The 21,170-nt window shown below is 49.9% G+C and overlaps 1 protein-coding gene across 2 annotated transcripts in view; it reads right to left on the bottom strand.

Moving 5' to 3' along the window:
* Nucleotides 1-2,777: 2,777 nt before the first annotated feature.
* GATB (glutamyl-tRNA amidotransferase subunit B) overlaps nt 2,778-21,170 on the bottom strand; it is a 96,313-nt gene continuing 77,920 nt past the window's right edge. The window contains exons 11-13 of one of the 2 annotated variants that reach the window (XM_068990054.1): nt 16,169-16,247; nt 4,624-4,758; nt 2,778-3,360 (exon numbers count right to left, since the gene is read on the bottom strand). In XM_068990054.1, the coding sequence (XP_068846155.1) occupies nt 3,232-3,360; nt 4,624-4,758; nt 16,169-16,247 (343 nt within the window). In that variant the 3' untranslated portion in view covers nt 2,778-3,231. The remainder of the gene's footprint in view (nt 3,361-4,623; nt 4,759-16,168; nt 16,248-21,170) is intronic. The other variant, XM_068990055.1, reaches the window with a different exon arrangement.

Genomic DNA, 21,170 nt, shown 5'->3' with positions numbered 1-21,170 from the left:
TGTAACAAGGCCCCATTCTGCCCTGCACACATTTTAAAAGAGGGAATTTGGGGTTGATGATGATATTTAAATGATCTTGGCTAAGACGCTTGACTAAGGGAGGCAGAGAGAAGATGTCAGTCAGATGCTTTCCATCTGACCACCAGGGATCAGCTCTGCTCACAGTCTGTGGAGCATTTGTCTAAAATCTGCTGAAGAGACATGGCTGCGATCTACATGCTACTTTTGGGAATGGAAAATGATGGCCTTTCCGTCAGATTTAGTGTTCTTTTTTCCCCCAAGAGCCACCACGTAGGATCCGTGAAATGATGCTGGTGAACTCAACAGACGTGAAAAAGACAATACAGGTTGTAGCCCTGGTCATATGCTATGTACTGAATGAGCCAACTGAAAGCCTTAGGAGGGTGTTTCCCTGAAAAAGATTCACAGTCTTCTTTCAGGGTCTCACTAATTATAAAAAAGGAGGTGGGAGCTCAGCTAAAACATCCTTACCTTGGTGTAAATAATAACAACCCCCCCCACCCCGCCCCCCACCGCCCCAGCGTTGCCTACATCTTAAAAGATGGGAACAGAAGTTTACCTGGATGCAGAACCCCGGACAGAGTTAAGACGCTCCTTCCTTGTCCTAGAATTTAAAAGCCCAGAGGTTGGAGGTACCCACCTCTCATACGAAAGGGCCCCCGCAAAAGGCAATCTTTTTCCTTTTTTCTGGCTGTGAGACTTGAGGGATCTCAGTTCCCTGACCAGGGATCAAACCCACACCCCCTGCAGTGAAAGCACGGAGTCTTAACCCCTGGACTGCCAGGGAAGTCCCTGTCCATTAATTCAGTTTTATAAATCTAGTGAACTTTTACTGAAAACGGACTCTGTGCCTGGTAGCATGCTAAGCCCCGAGGCTGCCAGTCCTCCCCTCCCGCCTGAACCAGCCAGCCAACCTGCCCCTCAGCCAGAGCGCACACCTGGCACCTGAGCAGGTCCGCCGGGAAGCCAGTCTCCCAGCACGCCCCTCTCCCAGCCTACAGGTGTGTGCATTCCAGTGACAGATGGCGATCGCTTCACCTGTGGCGCCAACGCATCCATTTTAATGAGATTTCCCACCGAAAAGCGGACCACCAGACTAAATTCACACTCATGCGAAAATGCATTTAAAACTGTATTTCACTGAAGCCCTTTTTACAAGTAGAGCCATACGTTGTGAATTTCTTAAGGTGTTACATAAACATGTATTTCAAATCTCTAGTCAGGTTCCAAGTAAGATATCAGCTGTGTTTTCTTTTTTTTCTTATTAGCAGTTATAACAACATAATCTGATTTTTTGGATTTTGAAAGTGGGCATTCAAGATAATGGGCAGTTGTCAGAGCTGGATTCAGCATTGTAGAGATTCAGTGCTCTGTGTTAAACTGAGGAACTGGTTTATAATACTGTATGTTTCATGTGGATAACATATTTCTGCTTCACTATACATTACAGTGTGTTCACCACCAAGGGCTATTTCTGCCTGCCACCATGCAGCTGACCCCCTTTTACCCATTTCCTTCTCTCTCTGCCCCCCACCCTCACCCCAGCAATGGCATTTTTCTCCAAAATGATCAGTCCATAATACAGTTTACATATGACACGATATTATTGGTAAATGGTCTTCATTCAACTGTCCCCGCCCCTCCCCAGTCCCATTCAAGTCAGCCCTTGATTTAAAATGGTCTGCAAAGGTTGGCTAGTGCTTTCTGTAAAGTCTGATGACCAAGAAGCCAGGTCTTTGGTGAAAATGGAATTTGGAAAACAAAACTGAACTCTTACCATTTCTTACAAAATCATGCTGCTGCCAGATTCCAGACTCAGGAGCAAAGGGGTGGGGGTCAGGGGTTGGGGACTGGCTCTTACTTTCTGTCTCGAAAAGCGGTTTGATGAACACAGTTTACTGGCAGGCCCAGTGGTTTTCAGCACCGTTAACAGGACGTGCAAGGGGCACACGGCTTCCCGGGTGATATCACATATTCTCAACACTTCTGCGTCACTCATTTTTTACAAAGTAAAACCTTACCTCTTCATGCCTGTCTGAAATAAACCAGATGGCTGGTCTCCTTCCTGTCCCTGCTCTTCTGGCTGGGAAGAAGGACAGTTCTCCCGTTACTCCCAGTTAGGGAAGTCCTGAGCCAGCATCCACAACCAGAACCACGAACAGCTGAGGTGCTGGCGGGGACGGTCCGCTCTTCTCCGGGTCCCCGCTGCCTCCGGAGCACCAGTCATGATGGAGACATCTGTCCTCTTCTCAGCACAGACAGAACTCAGGGTAAAGTCGGGGCTGCCAAAGATTTTTTCCTCTTATGTCAGTTTGACATGTGCTTTTAAAAATCATCACTTGTAAACATGGTCTTTCGTGCTGAGTCAGAGGTAACAAAGGCACGCAGGGAACACAGGCCACCCCCTGCCCCCTGACCCCGCCACCCTGGCAGCAAAGAAACACTATTACTGTCCCAGGAATTGGGTGGGGGGGCAACCCTGCCTGCAGGGAGGTGCTCCTAACTGGACCACAGAGACCGCGAAAGGTCGTGATTTCCATTTACTAGTTTGTCCTCTTATTCTTCCCAGGCAAAACAAAGCAGTTTAATGTTACAGCTTTTTATCTCCTTATCAAACTTCCTGGCCTGAGGGTGGGGAAGGGGAGTTATCAATCAGCTGCACAATCTTTGACAAATAAGTTAATTTTTTATGTGATATTTCAGTATATTTTATTCATTAAATCTATTTGAAAGCTGATGTTGTATTTTTTATGGAGGAAAAAAAAACCCGTTATGCTCAGATCTCTGCTTTCTGGGATGCCAGAGCCCTGAGTGAGCGACAGCAGTCTTACTCAGCGGCTGGGAGAATACCGCTACTTCACGGTTTTAACGAAGGCTCGTAGCCTCCTCCCCACCACGAGAGCTCCCCAAACAAGACACTGCGCCCAGGTCACCGTCTCTTGCCATCACTGCCCGTCCCCAGCACCCAGAATGATGCTGGGCCCACAAATGGATGAGGGCCCTGCAGAGTGAGATGTCCTAGGGTGTACAGCATCTGAGAGTGCGCGCTCAGCGTCACTGCGTTCCTCACCGTCGCCGCACCTCTCCTGGAACCCTGGGATGTCCATGAAGCCTTCTGTGGAGGCGGCCTCTCCAGGCACAGGTGGACAGGGCCCCGGACATCAGCTTGCACAGGCTCCGGCCGGGCCTCTGCAGGGGGACGCGAACCTGTCAGGACGACAGCTGCCTCTCCAGCACCTCCTTGATCGCTGTCGGATCTGCTCGGCCCAGAGTCGCTTTTCGGACCAACCCGATCAGTTTGTTTATAGCTCTGGGGTTTCCCCTCTTTAGATCCATTACCTTTAAAAACAGAAATTATTTTAGAGGGGAAAACAGACTCTTGCCTAAAAAAATCCTGAACCGAGTTTGGGCTTACTGAAACAAATTTAGCTTCTTTTTTTCCGTATTAGATATAAAATGGGAAGAGGACAAAGGGGAGAGGGTGACCTTCGGAGGAAGTTTCCGGGCTCCTGGCAGAGGACGTACCTGCTCCCCAGCCTCCTGATTAAAAGACACCGAGGAGGGCTGCGGCGCCGCACCCAGTGCTGGATGTGAGTGCCCCCCTCCCCAAACCCTTCAGGTTCAGTGGGCCCTCCTCCCCCAGCTTCCTGCCAAGAAGCTTGTTTGCTAGAAGGCAAATCCAGGAGATGGCAACGCTCCCCAAGCATCCGGGTGGGGGGTGCCGGGCGGGCAGGCAGGGGCGCTGAGTGCCTGTCAAAACAGCCACCGCGTCAGGGTCGCCCGCCCAACCTCCTGCCTCGGATCAGCACCGGCGCCTGCGCGGAGCTGCGCACAGTGCCGCAGACCAAACGAGAAGTGTCTTTATCAGCCACTCCAGATGAGGCCGGGAGATGGAGACTGCCGAGACCCCGTGCAAGCTCATTTTCCTTATCGAGAGCTCTTCACAGAGCTGTTAGTGTCCCTGCAAGCTGATGAGTGGGTGGCATCGTTCTGAAAGGGATGGTAGCAGTTTTTCCCCCACTGAAAAGAATCTCTGCACAATGATTAGATTTGGGGGGGTGTGCGCCTCATTTTAGTTTTTTTCGATTTTGTTCTCTGCTCTCAACACAAAATGACTTGATTTCCAGCTCTGTTCCCGGGGAGGACTTTCTCCATAATTTACAAATGATTTTCAAACCTTCTGTCTTTCCTCCCACCTCTCCAAGGCAGAGAACTTAAGTGTCTGACCCTGTGCAGGCAGCCCCACCTGCTGCTTTCTGATACAGAGGTCTTCTTACAGAGCAGAGCTCGGGGACCCTGTGAAAGCGCCCCCCATCTCAGGAGGTCAGCAGTGGCTGATTCCCCCTTCCACGGGGATGCCATGAGACTCAACTGCAGGGGTGGATCTCCCTCCTAGGAAAAGCTGTGTTTTTTCCAGTGTTCACCTAATTGCATCTCTTGACTTTAGCTGAAAACTGACAAAATCAATTGGGGATTACAGATGAAATTGGGCCAACCATTGTTAGGAAGCTCCTCTGGACTGCTGGGGGTGAGCAGGAGAGGCGCCCCTCTGCCCGAAGCCACTGAGCCTGCGTGACGACCCCTCCCCGCGGGGCCGCGTACCACGTGGGGATGCGCCTCCAGCGTGGAGCGGCAGAGCTGCTCCAGGGCCTCCGGGTCCTGCAGCAGTTCAAGCTTCTTTTCGGCAACGATCTGTGCTGGGGTCTTGCCTTCATTCCTCCACAGTTCCTCAAACACCTGTTGGGGGAAGGAGGGTGGAGAGAGGAGGGGTCAGTGAGTTCCAGCCACGAGCAGACACACTGGGGCCTCCCTACACTGAGCCCGAGACCATGCTGGTGGAAATGGAGATGGGTTATCTGCGCTGGTGGACTCCAAGGGCACAATAGGGAGGGCAGGGAGGTGATTCCTTACAGGTCCCCGCTGACGCGAGTTCCACTGGATGAATGAGCTGAGGTGACGTGTTGGCTCATAACAGAAATCACCTGCAAGGCCTTCTTTTAAGCATCTCTGCAGCAACCCTTTCCCGGGAAGCAGGCATGGAGACTGCCTGCAGCCAGGGCCTGGAAGCTGAATGCCTGGCGGTCGTGGACCACTGCAGCCACTGTGGCTCAAAGTGCAAAGCCGGCCTGAGTTGACTGCCCAGACTCAGCCTTTGCCTGGCACCTAATACAGCAGGGACCCAACAGGCCCCAACACTGGCTGGATCTGCCTGGGCCAAAATAACCAGGATAGAGGCAGTTCAGGGATCACGGCCAAAATACAGAATTCAGAAGGAAACGCAGGACAAGGCTGGGACGATGCTTTTAAATGCAGAGAGGCTGGCTGCTCCCTGAGCATGTGTGGTGGGCTGGAGGTGGGGTGAGGACCAAGTGACCCAGGGAAGCGCACCCCTCGCAGGCCTCCAGGAGCAAATGCCGGGGGGCCGCAGTGTTCTCCACTCCAGAGTTAAGAATGCATCAGATTATTACCTTTCCAAACCAGTCAAACGCAGCCCAGCCCCAGCCCCCTGGGCTGACAGTGGGTTCCAGAATCCAGTCCTCTGCTCCTTCCTGTTTAAGACACAGACCGCCCTCCTGGCTGGAGTCAGCAGGGAGGGAGCCTCTGAAGGCAGCCCAGGCCAGACTCCGCGGGCTCCCTGGCCCCCTTGCTGCAGTCATCCTGGCTCTGGGGTTGCCAGCCTCATGCTGCGGCATAAATCCTCAGCTTTTGTCCCTGTCTGATCTTCACCCTGGGAAGCACTATGGAAGCGCAATTGTTTCTGGCCCGGTGTGCAGCTCCCAGGCCTGCTGCTGCCCGCCCAAGACAAACCCGTGTCACGAGGGGTTCCTACCAGCAGAGTGGGTAATGCAAGCTGGGGACCCTGAGCACACCCTGCCCACCAGAGCTGGCTCTGACACATGGGGCACAAACTCAGCCTTCAGTTCCTGCGGGTCAAGCACACAGCCTTCTAACTACCACCCGACTGTATCTTTAAAGGATCTGCAGGGGAAGGACAGGAGAGCACACAGCCCCCTGGCCTGCCCCGCCTGTTTGGGGCTTCCAGGGTCAGAGTGTGGGGGCTGGGGGGGGGGGAGACCTGTTCCGGGGGGCACGGAGACAGACAAGACAGAGAGAGTGCCCCTCTAGGCAGAGGTAAGCATCACCAAAGGTCTTTCTTCCAGACATCAATCCAGGCCTCTAAGAGAAACAGGCCCATGAAAACATCCAAAGAACTGACCCACCAAAAAGGGAGAAAGAGACATCAAATCATTTGAAAGTTTTACTGCACGACGTAACATTTTCTGCATTAAAAGGTTTCTGGTGATTTGTTTAAAAGCAGACCTCTGAGAAGACAAGTGGAAACTGCTTACACGGTGTGCTAAGGAGACAATCGCTGGGGGACAGCGGGCCACATGCACCTCCTTCAGGCTCGCATGGTGGAGACAGCGGGCATCTGGGGTGCTCGCTCTCGGGGCCTGGCTGGTCGGCAGCCTATACGACACAGAGGGCCGCTGAGTCCCCGGAGGCTCGGGACCTTGGTCTGCCAGCCGCAGCGGGCTTGTGGCTCTGCAGGTGGGGGTTTGGTGGGCCCTGTCCTTGGCAGGGAGAGGAGACAGGGGCTCCGTCAGTAGACGGAAATGGATCCTGTGAGAGGAGAGCCCAGGCGCTTTTGTCTGCAGCTACCAGGAAGTTGCTCAGGGCGATAAATAACCTTTGAGTTTCTGTTGCCCTCCTAACTCTTCTGTGCCCAGGGAACTAAGCAGATGAGGTCTGTTAAGTCTCAGAAGCACTGTTGGGGCACCTGGGGGGAAGGGGCAGTAGAATGTGTCAGGGACGAAAATAATGGGTGATGATGGAAGGGAGAGCCAGGTGGCAAGATGGATTAATAATAAATTCGACATAAAGTGGGAGTCTTTGGAGTTCAGAATATTTTCAAGGCAGGATGATTCCTTCTGCTTATCTGTCATTCTGAGGAGTCATCCTGAGTCAACTTTTTTCCCCTGTCTCCTAGTTATCCAATCCAACTCTGTTATCCAATAACCCGTGGGACCAGAGTCTTTCTGTCTCACAGGCTTTCTAAAACCTAAGGCCTCCTTGGATTCCTCTGTTAAATTCAGTAAAAATTAATTGTTACACATTTTTCCACTGTAAAATGTAACACATTTTATAGTACTCTATAAAAATAAGACACAAAAAGACGCTTGATGTAATTAGTCAAAAGGGAAATGCAAATCAAACCCACCCTGAGCTACTGCTTTACACCTACTGGGAAGGATAACTAGTCAGAGGACAGTTACAACTGCTGCTGGGGGCGTGGAGGGACTGCAATCATCCCACGCTGCTGACCGGACTGTGAAAAGGGGCGGCCCGTCGGAAAACGGTCTGGCAGGTCCTCAAGGTGTGAAACATACAATTACCACGTGACCCAGAGATTCCAATCCTGTAGGTATAGCCCCAAGAAATTTGAAGACGTGTACCAATCAAATCCTGTACACGTGTGTTCACAGCAGCATTATTCAAAAGAGCCCCAATGGGAAACAACACAAGCGTCTGCGAGCTGAGGCAGACAAATGTGGCTCTGTCCACGCAATGGAATACTCTTTAGTCATAAAAAGGCACGGAGGGACCTTCCTGGTGGCCCAGTGGCCAAGACTGTGTGCCCAAGGGAGGAGGCTTGGGTAAGGTCCCTGGTCAGGGAATTCGATCCCTCCTGCCACAACTAAATTTCCCTAAGACTTGGCGCAGCCAGATAGTAAATAAAAGTAAACATTTGTTAAAAACCTAAGAAAGGCATGAAGTACAGACGCGACGTAGATGGTTTGGAAAACATCATACTGGGTGAAAGCCAGACACCAGAGGTCATACATATACTGTAAGAGTCCATTCACCTCACAGCTCCAGAACAGGAAAATCCAGAGAGCAGATCCGTACTTGCCTAGAGTGAGGGGTTAATGGGGAGAGACTGCAGACTGAGCACAGGGTTTGTTTTGGGGGTGATGAAAATCTTCTGAAATTAGGCAGTGGGGATGGTTATCCATCCTTGTGACTAGACTAAAAACCAATGAACCGCACACCTCTTCAAAAATAAAGTTGGACTTCCCTAGCGGTCCAGTGTTGGGAATCTGCTTGCCGACGCAGGGGCTGTGGGTTCCATCCCTGGGAAGGAAAGCTCCCACACGCCGCAGGGCAGCTGACCCTGTGCCCCACAATGAGAGAGAGCCACGCGCAGCAAGGAAGACCCAACACAACGAAGAACAAACAAACAGGACTGAGGAACAGTACAAGAAACCTCTTTTTCAAAAGTCTTATTTTTTTTAACCCACCATCTGCACATCCCATCATCCATCCTTCCAATGGTCTCTCTGCACGGAAATCTGCCTGGGACGACGACGTTCACCCAATACTAACGGTAGTTAATTTAAGGTGGTAGAATTGGAAAATCTTTATATTTTTCTGCATTACTTAAGTTCTTTATAATGAAAAAGAACACTATTTTTCCCACCAGAAAAATTGGTTATTTTTTTAAAACCGTGAAGTACAGCAATGAAAAGGCAAACCCCCCAAGGCAAGTGCATAAGGGAGAGCCCCTCACGCAACACACACTAACTGCCTTGCCAATCAGACTTTTATTTTGATTCTGTGGTTGCCTCACAGAAGCCAGGATCCACCCCTACCTCCTTTAAACACACCAGAAGCCAACAGAATCCAAAAATGTCTCTATCAGTATCTCACCCTAGCTGTCAGCAGCCCCTGCAGTCCCCAGCTCTGTCCTCCGAAACTCACAGTCACTGCACCCGGCTTTCCTCACTGGCGCAGGCGGAGTGGGAAGGGGCAGGTCTTTTTCTCTTCGGTTTCAAACGCTACAATTCATCTGCTCTTACATGTATATATTCTTTCTGCCCTCAGGCCATCTACTCTTTCTGCTACTGCCGAGCACTGTCATAAACACTTGTATTCCTCTGACATCCAGGCAACCAAAAGCCTGCCCTAAATGTGTCACGGTTCCTGTACTTGACAGCCTCTCTGGGTGGTGGGTAAACAGAGTCTTTATTAGTTCCTGTCCCTGGTTTCACAGTACAGAGCGGGGTGTATGCTCCATGGTGCCTTGTAATTAGCCCAAAGCAGGAGCTTTTCCAAAGCCTCACTTTGTAACCTGCCACTACTGAGGATGTGTATAAATATTAGATGCAAAAGGTACCATTAAAATAACACTAAGTTTCTGGCTGAAGCGCTTGACAGCTGTGAGATCTGAAGTTGAGATCAGGCAGCCACCTTGGTGCTTTATCCTTCTGGGTGCTTATCTGTAAGCGTTTTCTGAGTTCCAGGAATGGTGGGCCTACCTGAGACTGTCCGGCGGGTGTGGAGATGAGGCAGAAGGCCTCCTCTGACAGTGAGGCTATTTTTTTCTGGGTCTTCACACATTAGGGATGTATATAAACTTTGATCTATGTAGTGGGAAGTGGTCTGTCTGACCTCACCCTTCTTGAAGGAAGACTGACTTTCAGGGGTAACCATGTGAGCCCTGGTCCTGGGTAGGAGGCTGTGGAGGATGGGAGAGGGGGGACGAGGACCGGGGAACGGTGCTGGCCACCCCAGGCACAGGGGACACGCACCATCCAAGCCCCCAGGAGCTGCAAGGCCCCACCTCTCATATGAACACATGTTTGGGAAACATTCCAGGCAAAGCCAAACAGCTATTCTCTCTGGTTAACAAAGATGAGAAGCAAGTTACCTGTGTCGTACATGGGATAGGCTTATTTCATTTGCTACATAAAGTGTTTCTACCTCTCAGTATAAAAACAGCACTTAGCAACTTCTCTAAAAATAGCACTTAGACACTTCCCTGGTGGTCCAGCGGTTAAAAGTCCTCCTGCCCAAAGGAATCCATACACAACATGAAAAGACAACCTTCAGAATGGGAGAAAATAACTGCAAATGAAGCAATGGACAAAAGAGTAATCTCCAAAATATAACGCAGCTCACGTAGCTCAATATCAGAAAACAAACAACCCAATCCAAAAATGGGCAGAAGACCTAAACAGACATTTCTCCAAAGAAGACATACAGGTGGCTAATAAACACATGAAAAAATGCTCAACATCATTTATTACTAGAGAATGTAAATCAAAACTAAAATGAGGTATCACCTCACACCAGTGAGAACGGCCACCATCAAAAAATCTACAGACAGTAGATGCTGGAGAGGGTGTGGAGAAAAGGGAACCCTTCTGCCAACTGTTGGTAGGAATGCAAACTGATACAGTCACTATGGAGAAGAGTATGGAGGGTCCTTCAAAAATTAGGAAACAAACTACCATATGACCCAGCAATCCCACTACTAGTATCAGTTCAGGTCAGTTCAGTCGCCCAGTCATGTCCAACTCTTTGCAACCCAATGAACTGCAGCACGCCAGGCCTCCCTGTCCATCACCAACTCCCGGAGTTTACCCAAACTCATGTCCATTGAGATGGTGAGCAATCCAAGCATCTCATCGTCTGTGGTCCCCTTCTCCTCCTGCCCTCAATCTTTCCCAGCATCAGGGTCTTTTCTAATGAGTCAGCTCTTCGCATCAGGTGGCCAAAGTATTGGAGTTTCAGCTTTAGCATCAGTCCTTCCAATGAACTCCTTTAGCAGGGACTGGTTGGATCTCCTTGCAGTCCAAGGAACTCTTAGGAGTCTTCTCCAACACCACAGTTCAAAAGCATCAATTCTTTGGTACTCGGCTTTCTTCACAGTCCAACTCTCACATCCATACATGACCACTGGAAAAACCATAGCCTTGACTAGATGGACCTTTGTTGGAGAAGTAATGTCTCTGCTTTTGAATATACTGTCTAGGTTGGTCATAACTTTTCTTCCAAGGAATAAGTGTCTTTTAATTTCATGGTTGCAGTCACCATCTGCAGTGATTTGGGGACCCAAAAAATAAAGTCAGCCACTGTTTCTACTGTTTCCCCATCTATTTGCCAAGAAGTGATGGGACGGGATGCCAGAATCTTTGTTTTCTGAATGTTGAGCTTTAAACCAACTTTTTCCACTCTCCTCTTTCACCTTCATCAAGAGGCTGTTTAGTCCTTCTTCACTTCCTGCCATAAAGGTGGTGTCATCTGAGGTTATTGAGATTTCTCCCGGCAATCTTGATTCCAGTTTGTGCTTCTTCCAGCCCAGCGTTTCTCATGATGTACTCTGCATAGAAGTTAAATAAGCAGGGTGACAATATACAGCCTTGACGTACTCCTTTTCCTATTTGGAACCAGTCTGTTGTTCCATGTCCAGTTCTAACTGTTGCTTCCTGACCTGCATACAGATTTCTCAAGAGGCAGGTCAGGTGGTATTCCCATCTCTTTCAGAATTTTCCACAGTTTATTGTGATCCACACAGTCAAAGGCTTCAGCATAGTCAATAAAGCAGAAATAGATGTTTTTCTGGAACTCTCTTGATTTTTTGATGATCCAGCGGATGATGGCAATCTGACCTCGGGTTCCTCTGCCTTTTCTGAAACCAGCTTGAACATCTGGAATTTCACAGTTCATGTACTGTGGAAGGCTGGCTTGGAGAATTTTGAGCATTACTTTACTAGCTTGTGAGATGAGTGCAATTGTGTGGTAGGAACTAAAAAGCCTCTTGATAAAAGTGAAAGAGGAGAATGAAAAAGTTGGCTTAAAGCTCAACATTCAGAAAACGAAGATCATGGCACCTGGTCCCATCACTTCATGGGAAATAGATGGGGAAACAGTGGAAACACTGTCAGACTTTATTTTTTGGGCTCCAAAATCACTGCAGATGGTGACTGCAGCCATGAAATGAAAAGATGCTTACTCCTTGGAAGGAAAGTTATGACCAACCTAGACAGCATATTCAAAAGCAGAGACATTACTTTGGCGACTAAGGTCTGTCTAGTCAAGGCTATGGTTTTTCCAGTAGTCATGTATGGATGTGAGAGTTGGACTGTGAAGAACACTGAGCGCCAAAGAATTGATGCTTTTGAACTGTGGTGTTGGAGAAGACTCTTGAGAGTCCCTTGGACTTCAAGGAGATCCAACCAGTCCATTCTGAAGGAGATCAGCCCTGGGATTTCTTTGGAAGGAATGATGCTAAAGCTGAAACTCCAGTACTTTGGCCACCTCATGCAAAGAGCTGACTCATTGGAAAAGACTCTGATGCTGGGAGGGATTGGGGGCAGGAGGAGAAGGGGACGACAGAGGATGAGATGGCTGGATGGCATCACGGACTCGATGGACATGAGTCTGAGTGAACTCTGGGAGTTGGTGATGGACAGGGAGGCCCGGCGTGCTGCAATTCATGGGGTCACAAAGAGTCGTACACAACTGAGTGACTGAACTGAACTGAACTTGAACATTCTTTGGCATTGCTTTTCTTTGGGATTTCCCTGGTGGCTCAGGTGGTAAAGCGTCTGCCTACAATGTCGGAGACCCAGGTTCCATCCCTGGGTTGGGAAGATGCTCTGGAGAAGGCAATGGCAACCCACTCCAGTACCCTTGCCTGGAAAATCCCATGGATGGAGGAGCATGGTAGGTTACAGTCCATGGGGTTGCAGAGAGTCGGACACAACTGAGTGACTTCACTTTCACTTTCTTTGGGATTGACATGAAAACCGACCTTTTCCAGTCCTGTGGCCACTGCTGAGTTTTCCAAATTTGCTGGCATATCGAGTGCAGCACTTTCACAGCATCATCTTTGAGGATCTGAAATAGCTCAACTGGAATTCCATCACCTCCACTAAGCTTTGCTTGTAGTGATGCTTCCTAAGGCCCACTTGACTTTACATTCTAAGATGTCTGGCTCTAGGTGAGTGATCACACCATCGTGATTATCTGGGTCGTGAAGATCTTTTTTGTATAGTTGTTCTGTGTATTCTTGTCACCTCTTCTTAATATCTTCTGCTTCTGTTAGGGCCATATGATTTCTGTCCTTTATTGAGCCCATCTATGTATGAAATGTTCCCTTGGTATCTCTAATTTTCTTGAAGATATCTCTAGTCTTTCCCATTCTATCGTTTTCCTCTATTTCTTTGCACTGATTGCTGAGGAAGGCTTTCTTATCTCTCCTTGCTATTCTTTGAACTCTGCATTCAAATGGGTATATCTTTCCTTTTCTCCTTTGCTTTTGGCTTCTCTTCTTTTCTCAGCTATTTGTAAGGCCTCCTCAGAGAGCCATTTTGCTTTTTTGCATTTCCTTTTCTTGGGAATGGTCTGGATCCCTGTCTCCTGCCACAATGCCACGAACCTCCGTCCATAGTTCATCAGGCACTCTGTCTATCAGATCTAGGCCCTTAAATCTAGTTCTCACTTCTACTGTATAATCACTGCTGCTGCTGCTGCTAAGTCGCTTCAGTCGTGTCCGACTCTGTGCGAACCCATAGACGGCAGCCCACCAGGCTCCCCCGTCCCTGGGATTCTCCAGGCAAGAACACTGGAGTTGCCATTTCCTTCTCCAGTGCATGAAAGTGAAAAGTGAAAGTGAAGTCACTCAGTCGTGTCCGACTCTTAGCGACCCCATGGACTGTAGCCTACCAGGCTCCTCCGTCCATGGGATTTTCTAGGCAAGAGTACTGGAGTGGGGTGCCATTGCCTTCTCCGTATAATCGCTAGGGGTTTGATTTAGGTCATACCTGAATGGTCTAGTGGTTTTCCTGACTTTCTTCAATTTAAGTTTGAATTTGGCAATAAGGAGTTCATGATCTGAGCCACAGTCAGCTCCCGGTCTTGTTTTTGTTGACTGTATAGAGCTTCTCCATCTTTGGCTGCAAAGAATATAATCAGATTTTGGTGTTGGCCATCTGGTGATGTCCATGTGTAGAGTCTTCTCTTGTGTTGTTGGAAGAGGGTGTTTGTTATGACCAGTGTGTTCTCCCGGCATAACTCTATTAGCCTTTGCCCTGCTTCATTCTGTACTCCAAGGCCAAATTTGCCAAAATTGCCTGTTACTCCAGGTGTTTCTTGATTTCCTATTTTTGCATTCTAGTCCCCAACAATGAAAAGGACATTTTTGGGGGGTGTTAGTTCTAAAAGGTCTTGTAGGTCTTCATAGAACCATTCAACTTCAGCTTCTTCAGCGTTACTGGTCGGGGCATAGACTTGGATTACCGTGATACTGAATGGTTTGCCTTGGAAACGAACAGAGATCATTCTGTCATTTTTGAGATTGCATCCAACTACTGCATTTCAGACTCTTTTGTTGACCACAATGGCTACTCCATTTCTTTTAAGGGATTCCTGCCCGCAGTAGTAGATATAATGGTCATCTGAATTGAATTCACCCATTCCAGTCCATTTTAGTTCGCTGATTCCTAGAATGTCGACGTTCAGTCTTGCCATCTCCTGTTTGACCACTTCCAATTTGCCTTGATTCATGGCCCTGACATTCCAGGTCCCTATGCAGTATTGCTCTTTACAGCATCGGATCTTGCTTCTATCACCAGTCACATCCACAGCTGGGTATTGTTTTTGCTTTGGCTTCATCCCTTCATTCTTTCTGGAGTTATTTCTCCACTGATCTCCAGTAGCATACTGGGCACCTACCGAGCTGGGGAGTTCATCTTTCAGTGTCCTGTCTTTTTGCCTTTTCATACTGTACAACTAGTATATACTCTGAGAAAACCACAATTCTATAAACACATGCACCCCAATATTCCCTGCAGCACCATTTCCAACAGACGGGACACGGAAACATCGCAGGTGCTAGATGTGCACTGATTGACAGATGAACCGATTAAAGAAGGTGTGGTGCATATACACAACGGGGTCTCACTCAGCTATAAAAAGGGACGACTGCCAGTTAGTTCTGATAAGGCAGACAACTGTGGGGCCCATTACATACAGTGAAGCAAGTCAGAAAGAGGACAAACAAGTATTGTGCATTAAGGCATGTATGTGAGATCTAGAAAGATGGTACTCATGAGCCTATCTGAAGGGCGGCAAAGGAGACCCAGACGCAGGGAACAGACCTGTGGGCACAGTGCGGGAAGCAGAGGGCGGGATGGTCTGAAGACAGACCTGCGGGCACAGTGCGGGAAGCAGAGGGCGGGATGGTCTGAAGACAGACCTGTGGACATGATGAGGGAAGGAGAGGGCGGGATGATCAGGCGGAACAGACCTGTGGACATGATGAGGGAAGGAGAGGGCGGGATGACCGGATGGAACAGACCTGTGGACACAGTGAGGGAAGCAGAGGGCGGGATGATCAGGCGGAACAGACCTGTGGACATGATGAGGGAAGGAGAGGGCGGGATGACCGGACGGAACAGACCTGTGGACACAGTGAGGGAAGGAGAGGGCGGGATGATCGGACAGAACAGACCTGTGGACACAGTGAGGGAAGGAGAGGGTGGGATGATCAGGCGGAACAGACCTGTGGACACGATGAGGGAAGGAGAGGGCGGGATGGTCTGAAGACAGACCTGTGGACACAGTGAGGGAAGCAGAGGGCGGGATGGTCTGGCAGAACAGACCTGTGGACATGATGAGGGAAGGAGAGGGCGGGATGGTCTGGCAGAACAGACCTGAAAGACATTCATCACCACATGGAGAACAAGCAGCTGGTGGGAATTTGCTGTATGATGCAAGGAGACCAAATCCGGTGCTCTAGAGGTGCTTCAGACAACCTAGAGGGGTGGGATGGGGTCGGGAGGGGGGAGGTTCAAGAGGGAGGAGACATACGTATACCTATGGCTGATTCATGCTGATGTATGGCAGAAACCAACATGACATTGTAAAGCAATTATCCCTCAATTAAAAAGAAACAGATTGAAAGAAAGAGAGCCCGCCTACTAACGCAGGGGACACAGATTCGATCCCTGGTGTGGAAAGACCCCACGTGCCGTGGGGCACCGAAGCCTGTGGGCCAGGACTACTGAAACTGTGTGCCCAGAGCCTGTGCTCCCATGAAGAGAGGCCGCCGCTCACGGCAGCTAGAGACCCAGTACAGCCAAAAACGATAAACAAATAATCAACAAAAAGTGCTGAGGACATCACCTCTAAAAACAAAGCAACAAACGAAGAAACGAAAACCACCACCTCCCCCAAACAGCACCTAGAAGTGTTTATTACAATATTTCCATGATGAAATTCACTTAGTGCGGAGTCTCCCATAAAACCCGTACTGGGCCTGCAGGGTGGCAGGACTCCTCAAGAGGTGTGGACTTACCTGTTTGGCTGCGGACGAAGAGATGGCCTTCCTGTCCAGCAGGTCCAGCAGCTCAGCCAGGGCGGAGGGTGTGACAGGACTGGCACCCCCAAAGGAGAGAAAAAAACATGTCACTTCCCTTTGTCAGCATACGCACTGACGGTTATTCAAGATCAAAGCACGTGACTCTGCAGGTTTGAATGAGTACATCCCCACTCAGGAGTGACAGGAACAGGCCAACTGGGCCCCATGTCATTCATTGTTTTGTATTTCAGGCTAGAACACGTTTTTGTGACTAGCGTTGTTTTTCTTTATTTTACTACCCAACAGTAACCGCTGTTTGGCAGAAGTTGTAGCAACAGACAACTGCTCAGTTTAATTAGTCAAGAAAAGGAGGTGGTTGCAAAATTCACGAACCGTGGTGAGAAGAGAAAAAAGAAAGAAAAAAAACCCAGTAATTAAATATTTTCGACTGAAAGATCAGCCTAAAAATTACTTCAAACAAAACAGCTAACCAAGCTGGTTTTTGGAGTGTTTTTGTGCACGTATAAATTCTTTTTTCACTGTAAGAGTTTTCCTTTCGGGGTGCAGTGACTGCCAGTGACACCCTCCGGTGTCCGCACGGCACCCACACACTCTGCTGTCTCCTGCAGGCTCTCAAGAGCTTTCTGGACACACCAGGGTCCAGAAGCCATTATACCTACACTTCCAGGAAGTGACTTATTTCCAAGGAGCCCATGATGTAAAAGGCCAAGAGGCAACCGGACATGTGAAGTGTCATCAATTCAGTTAGTGGTGGGGGGAGGTGAGCGCCTCGGTTAGTGGAAATACTGAATTACAGACTATTTATTTTAAAATACATGGTCTTGCTACTTTTAAACACACACAGCAACCAGGCTAATGAAACACTGTCTCTCTGAGGTCACAAGGGCACCAGTTTTAAATAGACTGAAATGCCTTATAAATAGCACATTACTGTGACTGCGCAAATGAAAGCTTCTGGAGTGCTTAGCGAGACTTGATAACATCTTCTGTTTAAGTCTCAGCTCCCATCACTTGACGCTAATTTCTTTGTTATGCTCTTGGATACTTCCTGGGACTCCAGGCCAACCGAGCACAAGTTCACCAGGTCCAACTCAGGTAACATGAGACCCCACAGTATCATTCACACTAGACACAGAGACCCCCGCTATTCTGCTGGTGTCTGCTTATTCCAAAGAAAGGAGAAAAAAAAAAGAAAGGAGAAGAGGAAACTCCTAGAGGATGTGCGGCTTGGAGAGAGTCTGGTATCAGGAGCAGCTGTAAACCCCCTAATCAGATCTCAGCAGGACGAGGCGGAGAGGGCTGGGAGAGCAACAGATACCTCTTCTCTAACCTCCCACCCTTACTGACAAGGAAGAATCCAGGTTGCTTTAAAAATTCAGGTTTCTTGGATGTTCTACCATCCTAGTCGACATAAAGGCCAATTATTGTGTAGACCATAATAAGCACTGAGGTTGAACTACATTTCTCGAGCCTTCAACAGAAAGGGTGCCCATTCCCACGTGAGCTGGTGATAAAGGATGTGGGGATGGCGGAACACAGAAATAGAACAAGCATAACTTAAAATACTTCGCCTTTCATCCAATGACCTTAATTCACTATAAAATATCTCCACTGACTTGGGCTTTCTCAGTCACCCTTTTATACCCATAGTCGGTCAACAGTGTCTGTTTCTTGGACTCCTTCCCCAACAAGGAGGGGAAGGCAGAGGGTGCCGCTGACTGTGTCAACTCTTTCCAGCTGTGCCAGGGCTGACCTCCAGAAAGACGATGGCGGAGATTGGGACCTGTCACCCTAATCCTCAAAGGCCCCCTCCTCAGTTACATAAATAAACCATCTGACTTGGAACATAACGGCAGAAGCACATGCTACTGAGTGGCTGCTATCAGATCATGCTGGTTTCTGGGCCACGAGTGTGTCTCCGCTAATGAAAACTCTAACGCGAAAGACAGAAGACGTGTGTGCTAGTTTCCCATCCCCAGCCCAGCCCACCTGTGAGGTGGAGGGGAGAGGCATTTTGAGCCTTCCAACTTCACCTGGTCTCTTAGATCTCTTCCAGGATCACAACTCCGTCTGCAGCCTGGATCCTGGAAGCAGACACCCAACACAGCCACAGCCCCGCGGCTCCTGTGGAATGTGCTGCCCATCACAATCTGCAGGCTCACTTCAGGCCCAAGCCTGTGAGACTCAGAGGCTCGTGGAGGGAGACAGGGAGGCCTGGACCCCCAGGCGCTGCTCAGCAGTCCTTCTGCTCATCTCGCTGACTTCCAGCACCCCGCCTGGTGTGCCCCAACCCGAGCGGCTGTTCTAGAGTCTCCTTTCTATGCTTCTTCTCAGCAAGGACCCCCACCTCCCACATCATCAGACCCCCAGCCGATGGAAGGCCCCAAATCTTCTAGGGTGCCCTCTGCCTCCTCTTCCACCTAACAGCCCCTCAAGCCCACGCTCCTGATCCTGTCACTTGGGGCTCCGACAAATCCTCCTCGGATGCCAGGCTCCTGTCTCCTGCGGCTCTGATCCCACGCCTTCACGAGCGCTCAGATCGTCCTGATCTTAAACGCCTCCGAGTCATCTTGCCGTCACTCGCTTCTGCCTGGCTTCCTACCTTATTTCTTACCAGGACAGAGCATCAGTGGTTACGGTCTGCCCTTCTGAGCACACGCCATCTGGATGCCAACTCTATCCTTCTTAATAATTCGCCTCCCCTCACTTGTTACCAAACACAAGAGCTTCTCCACACTGCTGCACCCCGCCTCTGGCCCACCTTCACCCCCTGGGAAAGCCCCTTCTCCTGGGGCCTCCGCATTCTCGAGCGAGGAGTGGCCAGGGCGCGTTTCTGCGTCCTCTGCCTTCACCTCCGTCTGGCAAAGGAGGAGCATGTCTGTCCCCAGGATGGCCACTGCTTTCAGGGCAACGTCCTCCTGCCAACATGGTCAGCCACCTCGCAGGGGTCCCGTCTCCCCACACAACACATCTAACCAGGGCTCAGGAAACTTCTTCCAGAAAGAGCCGGGGACCAAATATTTAAGGCTCTGTGGGACATACCGGGTCTCCGTCACGTACGCTTCTGGTTTGGTTTCTGTGAGAGATGGCAAGCACCCTCAGCTCACAGGCTGTACACAGACAGGCTCCCGCCCCCTGCATCCCTTTCTTGGACGTGGGCCCGCACATCACACTGGGACTAACCCTCCCGCTGGCATCAGTCCCTCCTGGGCTCCAAAGCCCTCACTAGTTTCCCAGGGCCTCGGGGGCCGCTGCCTGCAGCTGACCTGCAGGTCCAGGGTCTCAGCTGGAATGAGCCGGAGAGCCACACTGGCCTGATTCTACCAGGGAATGCTGCATCAGGGGACCAGTAATTTCCACCTTCGTAACTAAATCAAACCTGATATTAACGGAGTTATCGTCCAAAAGAGCTATATACTCAAAATAGCATAAGGGCCAAGTTCAACAAGCACTTTTGTGGTTGCTCAGACAGTAAAGAATCTGCCTGCAATGCAGGAGGCCATGGTTCTATTCTTGGGTTAGGACGATGCCTTGGAGAAGGGCATGGCAACCCCCTCCAGTCTTCCTGCCTGGAGAATTCCACGGACAAAGGAGCCTGGTGGGCTACAGTCCATGGGGTCGCAAAGTGTCAGACATGATGGAGCAACTTTCACTTTCTTTTTGGGCTTCCCTGGTGGCTCAGATGGTAAACAACCTGCCTGTAACGCGGGAGACCCGGTTTCCATCCCTGGGTTGAGAAGATCCCCTGGAGAAGGGAATGGCTATCCACTCCATATTCCTGCCTGAAAAATCCCATGGACAGAGAAGCCTGGTGGGTTACAGTCCATGGGCTCACAAACAGTCAGACACGACTAAGCGACTAATACTTTTCTGGTCGGACCCTTTAAACCCCAGTCTTCTGAGAGGTCTTTAAAAATGAATGCTCATTTGCAGAATGAGTTCCAGCCAGCACGATCTCTGGTGTCCCTTGCCTGGCGTCATCATGAGGCTGTTGCCAGCTTTGCAGCTACTGCCCTTCCAGGCTTTGGAAACGCTAGCCCAGCTGCTGAGGTTGCTCAATGGTTAACGTCTGCTCCAAGCTCCTGTTCCACCTACACCACAAGACAGAACTTGCTTAGCTTCATCCTTCCTTGACTTTGGAACAACCAAATACACTTTTATTTAGAGTTAGGTGCCCTTGGGGTTCTTAAGTCAGTAATGCTTCCAAATTGTCTGGATAAATACCAGGGCTCCAGGTTCCCTCAAGAGGTTTTTATCAACCTCAGCTCCTGCAGTGGTTGTTAGCAAACCCCTCATTTCCCATATCAGCATATAAAGAAACTGATCTCAAAGTCAGGGGACGGGCTTCCGGTCTGAGCATCGGTGCACGTTACTTCTTGGAGCCTGGGTTTCCTTCTCCACTAAACGTGAAGGAGCCGAACCAGACCGTAGCTAAGGGCTCTGCCAAGACAAATTCAGGGACACTAGTAGTCAGCCAACAACACAGAATGCCTTATTTAAGGCTAAGAGTTAGATCTCCTCCAACAGCTCAAAGCACACCTTCCTGGAGCCTCTTGGGTGAACGTGGTCTCACCCTCTCTGCTCCCACCCCATTGCTTGTGCTTCTAGGCAGGAAGCGTCCCGTCCGCCCTGAACCACAGCGCTGCTGTGCAAGGCCATCCTCCCCAGGACACAGAGCTCCCCGAGGGCTGGGCCGGGGCCCTGCTCCTCTCCCCACAGCTGGCACTTCACCGCTCAGCTCCCGTGACCTTGCACCCACTCCGTGCGCTGGCTGAGCCCCAATCACACAGTCAACTCGAATTTCCTGCCGTTTTCCACCCCCCGTTCCTCTTGGCTATGCTCCCCGTAGTCCCCAAAGCTGCTGGCTCTCATGCCCGGTTGCCCACAGACTTCATCGGGCTCTCCCTTACCAAGCCCGTCCCACTCTGTCAGGCTCAGGGGCAGCTACGCCTTCTCCCTCAAATCAGCCAGGAGGCTC

Source organism: Capricornis sumatraensis, chromosome 17 (genome assembly GCF_032405125.1).
Source record: "Capricornis sumatraensis isolate serow.1 chromosome 17, serow.2, whole genome shotgun sequence".
Classification (NCBI taxonomy): Eukaryota; Metazoa; Chordata; class Mammalia; order Artiodactyla; family Bovidae; genus Capricornis; species Capricornis sumatraensis.
Note: the sequence above shows the minus strand (reverse complement) of the source record. Positions and strands in the feature narration are given on the sequence as shown.